At 38.1% G+C, this 14,293-nt stretch overlaps 1 protein-coding gene across 26 annotated transcripts in view; it reads right to left on the reverse strand.

The window, feature by feature from the left end:
* The window catches only part of cacna1aa (calcium channel, voltage-dependent, P/Q type, alpha 1A subunit, a), an 80,848-nt gene that overhangs the window by 5,773 nt on the left and 60,782 nt on the right, over positions 1 to 14,293 (reverse strand). For 5 of the 26 annotated variants that reach the window (XM_057346262.1, XM_057346248.1, XM_057346244.1 and 2 more), the window contains 7 exons: positions 12,699 to 12,804; positions 12,379 to 12,486; positions 10,655 to 10,758; positions 7,506 to 7,609; positions 7,048 to 7,195; positions 5,361 to 5,477; positions 1,898 to 1,939 (listed from right to left, as the gene is read on the reverse strand). In XM_057346262.1, coding sequence (XP_057202245.1) covers positions 1,898 to 1,939; positions 5,361 to 5,477; positions 7,048 to 7,195; positions 7,506 to 7,609; positions 10,655 to 10,758; positions 12,379 to 12,486; positions 12,699 to 12,804 — 729 coding nt within the window. The remainder of the gene's footprint in view (positions 1 to 1,897; positions 1,940 to 5,360; positions 5,478 to 7,047; positions 7,196 to 7,505; positions 7,610 to 10,654; positions 10,759 to 12,378; positions 12,487 to 12,698; positions 12,805 to 14,293) is intronic. The other 21 variants (XM_057346252.1, XM_057346251.1, XM_057346245.1 and 18 more) reach the window with 12 other exon arrangements.

Here is a 14,293-nt window from a genome sequence, read left to right on the forward strand (position 1 = left end):
CGTGAAGCACCTTTATTTTAAAGAGTTAAGTAGGCGGTCCTTCACTGTTGTCTGAGATTTTAAAATTTGCTCTACAAATACTCCTATGTATTTGTGACTACTTCCAAATATGGTTTGAATGCTCAGTAATGGCTATATATCCTTGTGATCGGATTGCCCGGAACAGATGTTAACACCAGATATAAAGGTTTGTCTCTGTGTGTGTCTTAGAGTTGGTGTGGTTTTATTGTGTTTAACCTAAACGACACACTTAGTTCCAGCAAACAAATAAATTCTTCATTCACAACATGCAGAGAAGGAAAAGGACAGAAAGGTCTGAATTACAATGAAACCAGACAGAGGAAGATAAAGAGAGAGAAGCAGAAGGAACGTGAGAGGAAGACAGTTGCAGAATGTTTCGCCTTGCATGCTTCCAGAATGACATCTGTAAAGTGGAAATAAATTCATTCACATCCTACTCTGCCAGCAAAGGATAAAGAACATCCCTGAGAACCACAGTTATTTAGCAGGCGCCTCTCTTTTAAAGCCATGCACAACACAATACAATAATGTGATGATGGTTCAAGATGAAGGACGGTGCTTACAGCGGCTCAAGGCATTTTGTACTAAGTTACACCTAACTAATAATGTGATCCTGCCTTTGACTGTTCAGAACCTTTAAAGAAGTTATTTCAGTGTTCCTTCATAGTAACAAAGTAACAAACCACTATAGAAAAGGTAAACCAACTTTACTGTTATGGCTCTCCTGACCTTTTCTTTTACTGTTTTCTGGTGATTTAACATTTTAACTTTGCTTTTATTTGATACTTTTCACTAATTTTTTTACTCAGATTGTGCGAATGTGCGACAAAAAAAAAAATGATATCACTTATCTCGGATTAATATGCAGATCAAGCCATTCATAGGTTCATTTACTTCTCCATTCGACAGGTGATGCTGGTTTACCTTCTATTTGACTCTTCAGAACAGAGCTTATAATAACAGTACCAAGGCGAAGCATCAATAGAGTCATATTTAGCAATTTGTGTACTTAAATAAATAAAGAGAAAGAATGATACAGGATTCAATTCACTAGTTCCTTTTTTCTAAACCCAGAGACAGAATGCTTATTTTTATATCTATAGCATAACCTTTGAAAAAGTGTCTTGAGACCCTTGTTACACAGAGTTTGTGTAAGTGTCCAGTAAAGGGGGTAGACTAAAGCTTATTTATAAACCATATATACAAATGAAGTGAAACGTTACTTTTTAAAGTAATGTATTACACTGTTGCATTGCTCTTAATAAAAAAATGATACAATTAATGTAACATTATAAAACGTATTATAATAAATTAATAATAAAAACATGGCCACCAAAAGATCTCTGCACGTTTCTGCTAACAAACATACACATACACACAGAACAGACAAGACAGCGGCACATTTAGACACAAATACTGTTGACACATATGCACACAAAACACATAACATGCATGTGTAAGTGTAAATAGACGGTTGCAGAGCACATAGGTAGCAGATGTACTTTAGAAGGAAGCAGACAGAAAGATCTGGGTGATTTCTACAATAAATCTCAGTAAATGCAGCAATTTTTGTTCTTACTTAAAGGGATACTTCACCCCCCCAAAATAATTCTGTCATAATTTCCAAATAATTGTGACTCTTTCTTGTTCTAAATCTGTATAAATTTGAGAACACAGAGAAAGATATTTAGAAGAATGCTTATAACCAGACAGATTTTGCCCCCCATTGACTACCATAGTAGGAAAAAATACAATGGTAGTCAAATGTGCCCCAGAACTGTTTGCTGTCCTACTGTACCACTTCCTGACAATGACCCAAAGACAAAGTAGAGATCATGGTGATAGAAAATCAACGACTAAGAGACACAGCACATACAGTGAGATTATTTCCCCTGTGCCTTCCTTTCCTCCGTGGCTGCTACATAATCATTTCCACACAAAAACACAAGACGCCACAATAATGTCCATACAATGCACACACAGAAAGCACACGCGGGCGCAAATACACAAGACAAAGCACATTAACAGTGGGCGAGAGAGAAGGAGAGAGAAGGGAACAGAGATTGCACTCCACAGAAGGAAATAGAGAAAGTAGGGGAACGTGCAGGAGTACGTGGTACGATGGGAAAGGATGAAGAGATGAAGAGAGAGCGAGAGCGAGAGCGAGAGCGAGAGCGAGAGCGAGAGAGAGAGCGAGAGAGAGAGAGAGAGAGAGAGAGAGAGAGAGAGAGAGAGAGAGAGAGAGAACCTGGTTAGACACAGAAGCAGTGGAGACAGAAAAGACACTTACCACAGCGGCACACACACTAAGGGGCCAGAGGCATGTGTTAGAAATACATCACAATACACCACACAAAATGATACGGTGAGGTACGGTACAGTGATCACAAGACACAGTGGCCATAAAGATGTAAACTACTAGAGAGTGCACGCATACAGAACATATAGCAACAAAGACCACAGCAAAAAACAAAACTTTCATGTGAATTAGTTTCACACTATTTTTAGGTATACGTTTAAGCAAGAAGATCAACACATAGACACACAAATGTGGAAAATACTAACACAGCAGTGTTGGGGACGCTACTTTCACACTGTACAATCTGTCATCATTTATTAAGTTACTACACTAGAGTGAACAATTTCTTTGAAAAAGTATAATAAGATGATATAATTGTGTGATGTTTTTCTGGCGATAAAGGTTTTTGACTGTTTCGATTGGGTAAAGAGCTTAACAGATAAAACAGTTACAGTTGCACAAAATAAATCAAGAGAAAACACCCTCAGTTACGGTATATAACTAATAAAAGAGATACTTCACCCAAAAATGAAAATTCGGTCATCATCAAATTTCTTTGTTCTGATGAACACAGAGAAAGATATTTAGAAGAATGCTTATAACCAGACAGATCTTGCCCCCATTGACTACCATAGTAGGTAAAAATACAATGGTAGTTAAAAGTGCCCCAGAACTGTTTGCTGTCCTACTTTCTTCAAAATGTCTTCTTGTGTTCAACAGAACAAAAAAATGATACAGTAATTTTTCCTATGAGAGTCAATGGGGGGCAAGATCTGTTTGGTTATAAGCATTCTTCCAAATATCTTTCTCTGTGTTCATCAGAACAAAGAAATTTATACAGATTTGGAACAACTCGAAGGTGAGTAAATGATGACAGAACTTTCATTTTTGGGTGAAAGTATCCCTTTAATGTACACATACTTGTACAACAGCACTTAAAATGTATTTAGCGCGAATCTGTGAGCATTGTTTCTTTTTAATCAATTCATTACGAACTACACTAGTTTTAAAGTGGCAATCTGTAACTCTTTTGTTAAAGATAAACAAAAATTAGCAAGCACATAAAAAATCTGTCTTTGTAGCTTACTCTGTTGTGCAATGGTAAGCATAATTATATGGTATTTATAAGTTGAGCTATCAGGTAACCTGCCAATTTTATATGCCGATACAGAGGCAAAAGTTAGGGATTGCTGCTTTAAGATAGCCAAACCACCATCACGCTCATGTAAAATAAAAAGAAGTTAGTAGTGTACTTTTACTTAGTTACTCCCCAACACTGTAGCACCTGTAACACACACAGTATACACACATGCACGCACAAATACATATCGCACACATCACACATCAGTATCAACTCCCAAGTCAATGAATGCTTCCAATTTCACAAATCTGTATGATCCTAAATGAAATGTTAAATGCAGACTAAAAAGCATGTTTTTAAGCACTGATTTTAAAAGGAATGCTAAGCACTGATATAACATTATACTAGGCTGTAATAACATTTAATACTGAGCTTTTTTATTATTTTTATTAGGGTTTCAGAAAGTGTAATAACAAATAAACACAAAATAATTAAAGAAAGAAAAACAGAAAAGGAAATCCATATTCACTAAAAAAATAAAGAGAAACAGCAATAATATTTAGAATTAAGAAGACCGTTTAATAAAGAAAGCAATCCCAAACCTGTGAGCAGGGCTGTCGCCTAAATTCCCTCACCTCCAGGCCTAGTGAGTAGGATATACTACAGAGGACATTAATGGACCCCTCACCTTACAATAAAGTACTGTGGCAGTACCATGGTGCAGTGATGGTATCAGGTGGTAATACCATGGTACATTGAAATATACCATGGTACTGAAATGTATGTGTTATGATCAGGATTTGAAGTTAACATTTTTACTCAACTTGACGACTAGACTATTAAGTTAACAGCCATTCAGAACTTACACTGGCCATATAAGAGTAGCTAGGTCACAATCTATATGTAAAGGTATTTACATAAATGAAATCTGTATTTCATTAATATGTAAAACATGACAGTAAATTTTAAGGAAATCAAACTCCAACTTGAACAAAAAATCATGTGGTCTCATAAATAGACAGGATAGGACAGGGTCTGCTAAATTCAGCTTTATTTAACATTCAAACGAAAGGTCCAGTGTATGAAATTTAGCGACATCTAGCGGTGAGGTTGTGAATTGCAACCAACTGCTCACTCCACCGCTCCCTTTCGAAGCTCTACGGTGACTGACACAGAACTAAGATGTCATCACGTTTTCGCTTCTTTGCCGAAGGAGATAACGTATAAACGAAATGCACTCTGTAGAGCAGTTTGTCCGTAGCTGTAGCAACAACATGGAGAATTCCATGTAAGGGGGCCCGCAGTGTATGGTGATAGAAATAGCTCATTCTAAGGTAATTAAAACATAACGCTTCATTATGAAAGATCTTTATACACCTTCTGAAGACATAGTTATGTTTATTATATATGATTTTTCTGTCAATAGATCTTACAAAAAATGACACATTGGACCTTTAACTTGTGAGTTGAGTAAGTGTGGTAAATCTGCGTAGATCACATACATTTTACTTTTAGTTGGTGTTAATTCCAAACCCTGGTTTTGACATTTACATGGTACTCCAAGGAGACCAGTGTCAAGGCAGTACCATAGTACAAGTCAATAAAAATAAAAACTATGATAGACCCATGATGCCATGGCTAAAAACCATGGTAGTCCCATGGTACATTTTGGTACTTTTTTGTAAGTTTCCTCACAGGGGGCCCCGGTTGGTTGAACAAATACATCTAAATGCATAATTGTAACATCATAGTAATAGATGACTACTTGTATAACCATCGTGCCTGATTAGACAGGCCACTGTTTTCTTGGTCTGTATTTCTTCTATTTGGTCAGTGGGCATAAAGAACAGCAATGGAGAGTGGGTTTTTGGAGGGTCAGGAAAGGCAAGACAAATGCGGCAAAAGGGGTAGAAGAAAAAAGGGAAAACACATGAAGGAATGACAGGATGAGGCGCTCACTTGGTTGTCTGCTGGGAGTCGAGGCATGGAAGCAGCCCTGCCATGGCCTTCCATCGGCAGAAAGTGCTCAGTGTCCGAGAACTCGTCCCGGCCCATCTCTCTCATCTCTACTGTCTGCTGAAACAGAGGGAGACCATGCGTGACTGCCCAGGGACAGCAGGCAAGAGCAGAGTGCCAGGGGCCTCAGAGACGGGCCGAAGCACAGTGGATGGAAGGAGAACATCTCAGCCTTCGCCTCTCCCTTCACACTGTAAGGAGATGCATGAGTAGAAGGACAGTCCTGCCCCAGCACGCTCCTTATGTTTAAATTTGCAAAAATAGCTGATGCTGTTAGTTATTCAAATTAATGCGAGACATTTGGCATATAGGGCAAATAAGTAAAGGAGGGCTTTTATTAGCAAATATATGAGGTGTATCATGCATTTAACTTGATTTCATCTTTCATCACTTTCATCTTAATTATAGCTCGTAGTAATTTTGGGACTTTGTATTAGTATTATAACTTCTCATGCAAAACATTCCTCCCCTGTACACTCTTAAAAATAAAGGTGCCATCACAGCGATGCCGTAGAAGAACCTTTTTTGGTTCCACAAAGAACCATTCAGTCAAAGGTTCTTTAATGAGCCATCTCTTTCTGACCTTTTTATAATCTGAAGAACCTTTTTTCGCACACAAAGAACCTTTTGTGAAACGTAAAGATTCTTTGCGCGTTAAAGGTTCTTTATGGAACCATTTAGACAAAAAAGGTTCTTCTATGACATCGTGAAGCACGTTCATTTTTAAGAGTGTAAGCCACTTTAAATAAAAGCATCTTCTAAATGAATAAATACAAACTCCCCAGGTACTGCCGGGCAGGAGTGTCTCACCTCCCGACACCACAATGGCACTCAGGGCTGCGGAAGAGTTTGAACATTCTTCCCCGACAGCCGAATATGGATGCGTATATTCAATGACATGAGCGTCACCATCAGAAGCAGACGTGTGAGAATAAAAGATAACAAACGCTAACAGAAAGATAGACTTAAGGGAGTATAAATGAGAGAATAAGAGAGTGTGGAAGATCGTCCACTGAATTGAGGTATTATTCAGCAACAGAGGAGAGGCTTTGTTGCTGTCTGCCAGTGAAATGCACATGGATGAGGGGTACACAGACCGGCCATTCAAGGTTATGAAAACAAACCGTCTCAGCGGATACCCTCTACAAAGACCGCACATTTCTAAAACACTATTGCACAGAGGCAGAAAAAACATTATTGAGATGTCTCATAGTGTGACACTACATGACCCTCGCATGCTGTATATACTGTATAATGCTGTGAAGGACTTACTATACTATAAACAGTAGCCTACTGTATAGAGGTTTATATAAAGCTAATAAGGAAATTATTTTATCAAATACAGTAATGTGTGGAAATATTTCGCTCATTTTTATATTTATCTTTACCAGTAACTCAAAATATTTTCTTTTTTTGGCCCGATATGGTAATGTGTTATATATGTAGTGAAATAGTGTTTTGAACAGTGATGGCATCTTTGCACACGTATCTGACAAGCTATCTGTTATGTTAATGCTTGTGTATGAATGAGTAAAGTGGTGCATTTTGCTAAACTCCCTTTCAAACAAAATCAAGCATTTATAAACACACCCAGATACTAAACTATATAGTGTGGGCAATCTCTTTGTACCTGAGATTGTCTGCCGTTATCTGCTGTGTCATCGAGGTGCTGGCCTTCAGGACTCCAGCTTCCTGCTTTCTGTGACATCTCCTGAGCTCGCGCCGTCACCCATGACTGGCTCGCGGGGATCCCTTCATCAACACCCCTAACAAAACCACTGCATACAGTCAGATTAAGAATGCGCTTGATATTCATCTTCATATTTGTCCACGAGTTCAGGGGCTATGACGAACAGTGATCTTACTCTTGAATATCTATATATTTTAATTGATCTTTGGAGACCCAATATGAATATGAATATTTTTTAATATATTTTAATGGATCTTTAGAGACCTAATAACATGTTTTATATTTTGGTTTAAAGAAAAAGAAAGTAGTCGAAGTACAAAAAAGGTTGATAACCACCGACATAAAAGTAAACAGGAAAGAAGCTATACAAATGTTAGATGGTTACAAATTGTACTTACAGATGATTAGTGGCGTGCTTCTGTGGGTCGGGAAGTCCAGTGAGTCCAACGTCCTGGCTCGGAGATGGCGGCTCCAGACGCTGAAACATTAATGGCGTTCGATTCTGTGTAAGATACAACATGGCCTACAGCTGGTATCAGGCAAGCTGATGGGAAAATGATTTTGGGAAAGATATGGGATGCAGAGCATCCCATGTGTTAATGGGGAGAGGATCCAACAGGAGAAGGTAGTGGTCAGTCAGAGGCATTCCAGGAGGATTGTGGGTAAATGGGTGTATCCTGTGAGTCGTGCTGCCTGAGAGCAGCCAATGGTGCCATGCTGAGAATTCATTTACTTTTATTGTCCCAGTAAATGAGAAGCTTCTGTAACCAATTGGCTGCAATTATAAATGTTGGTGGCATTGCAGTTGCTCAAGCCATCATTAAAGGGAAGTTCACCCAAAAATGAAAATTCTGTCATCATTTACTCACCCTCAAGTTGTTCCAAACCTGTATACATTTCATTGGTTGAACACAAAGAAAGGTATTTGGAAGAATGTTAGAAACTGATATTTCTAGGGCACAATTGACTACCATAGTAGAACAAAATTATTGTAATTCATCCAAATATCTTTCTTTCTGTTCAACTGAACAAATACATTTATACAGGTTCGGAACAACTTAAGAGGGAGTAATTCATGACTTTATTTTCATTTTTGGGTGAACTATCCCTTTAAGGTGTAATAATGAGCATACGACTATTAACTTTATGTTGAGATAAGACTAATGCACACTCATTTTAATGACCCAATGAAATGTTCTGACAAACCAAAATGTATTTCCTTTGTTGGTTTATTTCCTTTTGAAATGAAAAGTTGAATGAGATTCCCACATTTTTTACATAGACATTTGGCTCGCATGATCTCAACAAAATCAAAACCCAACTGACAACTTCAAACCAGTGATGTGGAAGATGATGTACATTTCATTGTACTGTTCCAGCCAATAATATGGGATGATTCCCTGAGGATGAGTCGTCAATATTTTTAGGACATTTTTCAGGAGCACGAGGACATATCTGTAAACCTTTGGGAATAAGACTTTAAGGACTAACTATAAAGAAATATATTCTCTCAAAGCTAACAGATATGGAATAAAAGCCACAAAAAACAACTTTCATTTCATGGGGTCATTAAAGAGGCCACTTTTTACACATTTTGGAAGTATCAGTTTGAAGATTAACCCATAAAGCAGCAAATTGGTACCACCAGCCAAACATGAAATCCTAACATTTGGAAAATTACTTAAAAAATCAACCTCAATCTAGTGAAAAACACAAAATGCAGGTATGAAAAGGCAGGCTTATAATATCTCATGACTATTAGTAAATTGAATGAGATCTGATAAAGGATAAAAATAATCTGGGATTAACATGCACAGATTAAAACATTTATTTTCTTAACACTGTTTATCTGATGGATGAGTCAGAAGAACATAGGTTGTATGTGGAAAAGCTCAGCAAGTTTAATGGCATCTCCAAAAACTATCACATCCACATGAAACACGATGGGTTAGATTGTGATTGAACGGGGCAGCTGTAAATCTATTAAACTGTCTGTCCTTGACTTTCATGTGGATGTGTAGTTTTAAATCACACGAGAGCAAGTATAGAAATAGAAGTATAGAAATGCAGATAAGGCCAATGTTGCATCACAGTCTAATATTCATACATCATCTATGAAATCACATTTACAACCAACTCTATATAAGCAACTGTAGATTTTTATAACAACCACCAAATGTGAAAAAGCTAAATTATTTTTTTTGTTTGTTTGTTTGTAGGGCAACGTTGTAAAGTCTCTTTCTGCAAACAAAGGCATGGTTCCCGCTATTGATTGTCTGAGATTCTTCCACAGCAGGACACACACTACTCTGTTTAACACTTGGAAGAATAATGGAAATAATTAAACCGACCCATCAAACATACTGAAATATTAAATAACCCCTGCAAGTGACTTTAAATAGAACCCCACTTTATAAAATGAGAATTAAGTAAGTAAATCAATAAGGTCGCAAATGAATTATTAATGTAGTAGTTTGTGTGAAAGAGAGCGAGCCTTCATGCAATGCAATACTTTCCCATTGTAAAAACCTTTTAAGGGGAAGCCTCTTAAAATACTTTTCAGGTTTATTCTGTTTCCCCTTTATTTTTTTTACAAGAATGCCATATATGTCAGATGGGATAGTCAGCCACGAAAAAAATTAAGAGACCATTTTGAAATTATTTTCAGTTTTTCAGAATTTACCATTTATAGGTATGTGTTTAGGTAAAATGAACATTTTTGTTTCATTCTGTAACAATATTTCTCCAAATTTCAAATAAAAATATTGTTTCTATTTGCATTTATTTACAGAAACAAAATAACAGAAAAGATGCGCTGTATTTTTTTTCAGATCACAAATACTACAAAGGAGACAAATTCATAATTGCTTTTAAGGAAAAAGTGTTTAGGAGAAGTTCAAAATATTTTTTTAACCTTAATTTTAATCCCAGTTTTCATGTGTCTTGTCGTCATGCTCTTTCACATTTCTGTTGGATGACTTTGTCACTCCTGAGGTTTGATTTTGTTGAAATTCAACAGACACTGGACTGGACACAATACATCTAGACACTGATTAACTGAAAATTTGGAATGGTATCTTCATTTTTTCCGCGGCTGTATATGTTGTGAGAAGCTCTGGGCCTTGTTTACAGCAAGTGTGTAATTTCTACTGTACAATACTTAAACATCTTAAAATGCAGGGACTACAATCTGTAAACGTTGTAGCAATTTAAAAATATTGCTGTTTGTTTGAGCCATTGCGTTCAACAACAAGCGTTAGATGGACAGATTGTTGGTGGCATCTGTAAATTTCAATGATTATTTAGCTCTATCACAAAATGTTAAATGCTCTTTCATTTTTAAGTCGCTTTGGATAAAAGCGTCTGCTAAATGAATAAATGTATACGTATATCTGCTCTGCCAAACTAATGGAAGATATAACAACCATTCAGGAAAATTAACATTTGGTCCATTTGGTTATCCGAGTGGCACAGAAATGAATCATTTCATCTTCAAAATTTCAGATTTGGGTAAAAATGTATTCAGAGGACATATAAGAGTTCATACCTGCTCATCGTGCAGGGCCTGCGTCCGTTTGGCTTTACTTTGTCTGTAATACTCCATGATCATCATGGCAGCATAGATTTTTCCTACTGTCAAATCTGTCGCTGCTGAGAAAAGGACAAGTTACCCTGTACGATTAGACAAGGTGAAATGGACCCTGAGCAAGAGGGATGGGTGTGAGGAACGGATCATGCACACGACAAACATACACGCACAAACTTGCATGCACATAAAGTGTCCGACTGACACACACAGAGCCAACGGTCTTTTCACAAGCAGACTGATAAAAAACATTAAAATCGCATCTTTTAACGTGCGTTGACCAATACTCTTGTTACATGAAAGTTTTAAGTCTTATTACAAAATACTGCAATGATTACCTCATCTAGATTTTATATCAGATAGAAATCAGACAGCAAATTATAGCATAGCTGCTACATAATGTAAACAAAGTTTCAGAATGTAACCAAGCAAAGCGGCCTCCCAAAATATTTTCTGCAGCTTTATGGAACCGAGTCCATATGAAGAAGTTACTAAAGAGTAACTTCAGACTAGGTTTACATGCCATGCTTAGTGGTGTCTATAAGCCATGGTCACCACCTCTGTATAGGATCTGCATAGAACAAGATAATATTAGCATCAAACAGTACAGATCTAAATGATTACATGCTCCCTGCAAAACTCTTTGTAAACATTCTGTAATATTACTAGCATTATGGTTTTGCCAAAAGCTTTATTGCGTTTATCGTTATCTCATGCTTGTTTACTAAGAGCATCTAGCTAGCCTTAGGCTAGCTAGTATTAAGCACTTACAGCATTTCTTATAGGCTAGTTAGCTTTTATAGGTTTATAAACATGTCTCACCAGCAAGCTAGCACACACGTGTAGGAAGTGGCATATTAGTAGTGCAATAAAATATTCTTCAAATATCAGTTTAATCTACATCTTGTCAGGAATCTGAAAACCCCTGGAGTGAAAAGACATCTATAGAATGTTGATCTATAGTGAGGCACCCCCTGATCTCAGGCAAAGTGAGCTGGAGCCCACAGGTAAGAGTTTGTCTGTCATCTACAACAAGTCGGAGAAAGAAATTAAACAGTATCACTTTTGTAATGCAGTATTTTGTATATTTCCACTTACAAGCCTTGCAAGCAGTTTACATTGCATCATTTGCGTGTTTGTGCCATTTCCTGATGGCTTGACTGCCAAGAAATGCAGATATATAAATAGCTTAAATGTATTGCGACTGCTGTAAGTAAATGTAATACATACATTTACAGAAGGCACAATATATCGTAATTTTAACTCTCTGTGAGCAGTTAGTATAAATTCGTGCGGTATATATCTTAGGACTGCAATGTCTAGTCAGGTTTCTTACGCAGTGGGTTTTAGCTCCCATATTAAAGGTGGTACCGGTGTGCAACTGACGTTTTTTGGGCAGGACCATGCAGTTAATTCAATTTCATCTTACAGTATAGTAAGCCAACAATTTATTCATATTTATTTTTTAGATCTTTAAGATTTTTTCACTTTCTTCCTAAGTAGGCCTATAATACATTAAACTAATACAAACTCTAGGACTCTATACAACTCTATATTAACAGTCGACTGAGTATAGGCCTGGATCATCAGGGGGTGCCGAGCAGTGAGTGGGCTGGCTGAGAGAAGCTGTCCTTGGGTGGTACATAAGAAACGTTCCAGACACACCAACCTCAGGGGTAACTTACACTTGTGGGGCGTCACCAGTAAGTCCAAAGTCTTCTGAGAAAGATTGGGCCATATCGCCATCATCTCCTTCCTTAGTTCAGCGTCCATCTGGTGTTTATCTATACCTCCTATTTACGCAGCAACACGTGCACGTACAAACATATATACAAACATATTTCCACAAAAACACATACAATTGTCATCAACGTTTGAATAATATCGAATGTAACCTGATGTAAAAATGTCCACATAATCTAATGATGGTGTATAATATAGAAGTGATGCAAACAGAAAGGTATGAGAAAACAAAAAAAAGACAGAGGTGTCAAACTTTCCCCACCCTTGGCGATCTTGATGTCCAGAGCGGTTCGGATTAAGGCCATAAGGGTGGAATTAAAGTGCACTGTGTTGTCATCGGCAACCGGCAGATCCATCCGCAACAGTCTCTGTGGAGAGCCAATCACGGTCAGTTAGAAAAGAAGGACGTTGAAATGTGGGTGTGCTTTGAACCTCTGGGTAGGGTGTGCTTTCGGTGTGTGAGAGGGAATGGGAAGGGAAAGTAAGGAGGGATTTTCAGGGTGAGCTCTGTGACGTTTAGTACTCAGTGCAAAAATTCATTTAGCTGTAAATTTGGTAATCTTTAGAAGAAAGGAGGAATCAAACTGCTGGTTAGTAGTTTATGGGATTTGTGTGTTTTTGTGGAAGTTAAGATATTAATCACCAAGTGTTGAATCGCCATGTGATGTAAAATCTGGATCCTGAAGCAAGACTACTTAAGAATTACTGATGTCGATATGCTACAGATCAAACGTGTATCTGTGTTTTGGTAAAAGCTATCATATCAGCATCTGAGCAGTCAGTCAAAGAGCTTTTCCATGAGGAGATTCACAAATCAAACACAGACCAGTGGATGATGTACACATTCATTTAATGTGTTTAAAGTATAATTCATCCTCCACTGATCTGGGAAAAATCATATTCAAAGACACCAAAAGTCTTAATTGCATCGCACAGGGTTGTATTACCTCATACGGCGTTGACCGCGTGTGTTCCTCTCATTACCATGACACCCTTTGCCATGCAATCGCTCACATTACCTCATGTTTCCCCTTCCCAGTCCACTCCAATCAGTCAAAGAAGAAAACCCCCCTCCCCCCACCACTACTACATTTCCCAGCATGCATCATGCAGTCCCATGCATCACAAAACAAGCAACAGAGCAGCCAACACTGAAAGCATCCTCTAGTTGGTTCATTTCAGCTCATTTATTTAGGTTTAGTATAGTCACTGAAACTGAATCATGGGCTACTGGATAAAACAAGAGCGCGATCCAGATTCTCTGGTCTCTCAATGCAAAAAGATGAGTGCAGGCTATCGGTTCAGGTTAGAGCAGCATTCTCCAGAAGAAAAGAACTAAAAAGGAAATGGTTTTGTGAGATTTTGTGAAGAAGATGAGCCAAGAGTGAGGTTTCGGCTACCTACGGTTCGATTTTAGTGTTTCAGATGATGAGGAGAAAAGCGGTGGGCTGTCAGAGAGGAGCACCCGAGTTTCATTTGGGACTGACAGTGTTGACAGGGAGTGTATTGATAGTGGAGATGGTGGTGGCGAGAGATGACGGGACAGAAATAGAGACGGAGAGGATCCCATTTCTTAGAAAACGAAAGGAAAGGGGCGATCCTGTGTTTTTGGCCCTAATGTTTGACAAGGAGAGAGAGGGTGAATGCAATGGTGGTCATTGTGCTTCATTCTACTGAGGTTATGGGGAGACCCCATCAGACAGGAAGGGACAGAGGGTGTGGGTAGACGGGGGTCTATCTGGTCGGACTATACCAATACTTAAGGAAAGGGACAGGGCGAGGTGAAAGGAGATCAGTTCCCAGCGTTGTTGAGGGAAGTGTGGGATGGGCTCACTAACAGATCTCCTTTACTGCACG

The sequence above is a fragment of the Triplophysa rosa genome, linkage group LG11 (assembly GCF_024868665.1).
Source record: "Triplophysa rosa linkage group LG11, Trosa_1v2, whole genome shotgun sequence".
NCBI classification, from domain to species: Eukaryota; Metazoa; Chordata; class Actinopteri; order Cypriniformes; family Nemacheilidae; genus Triplophysa; species Triplophysa rosa.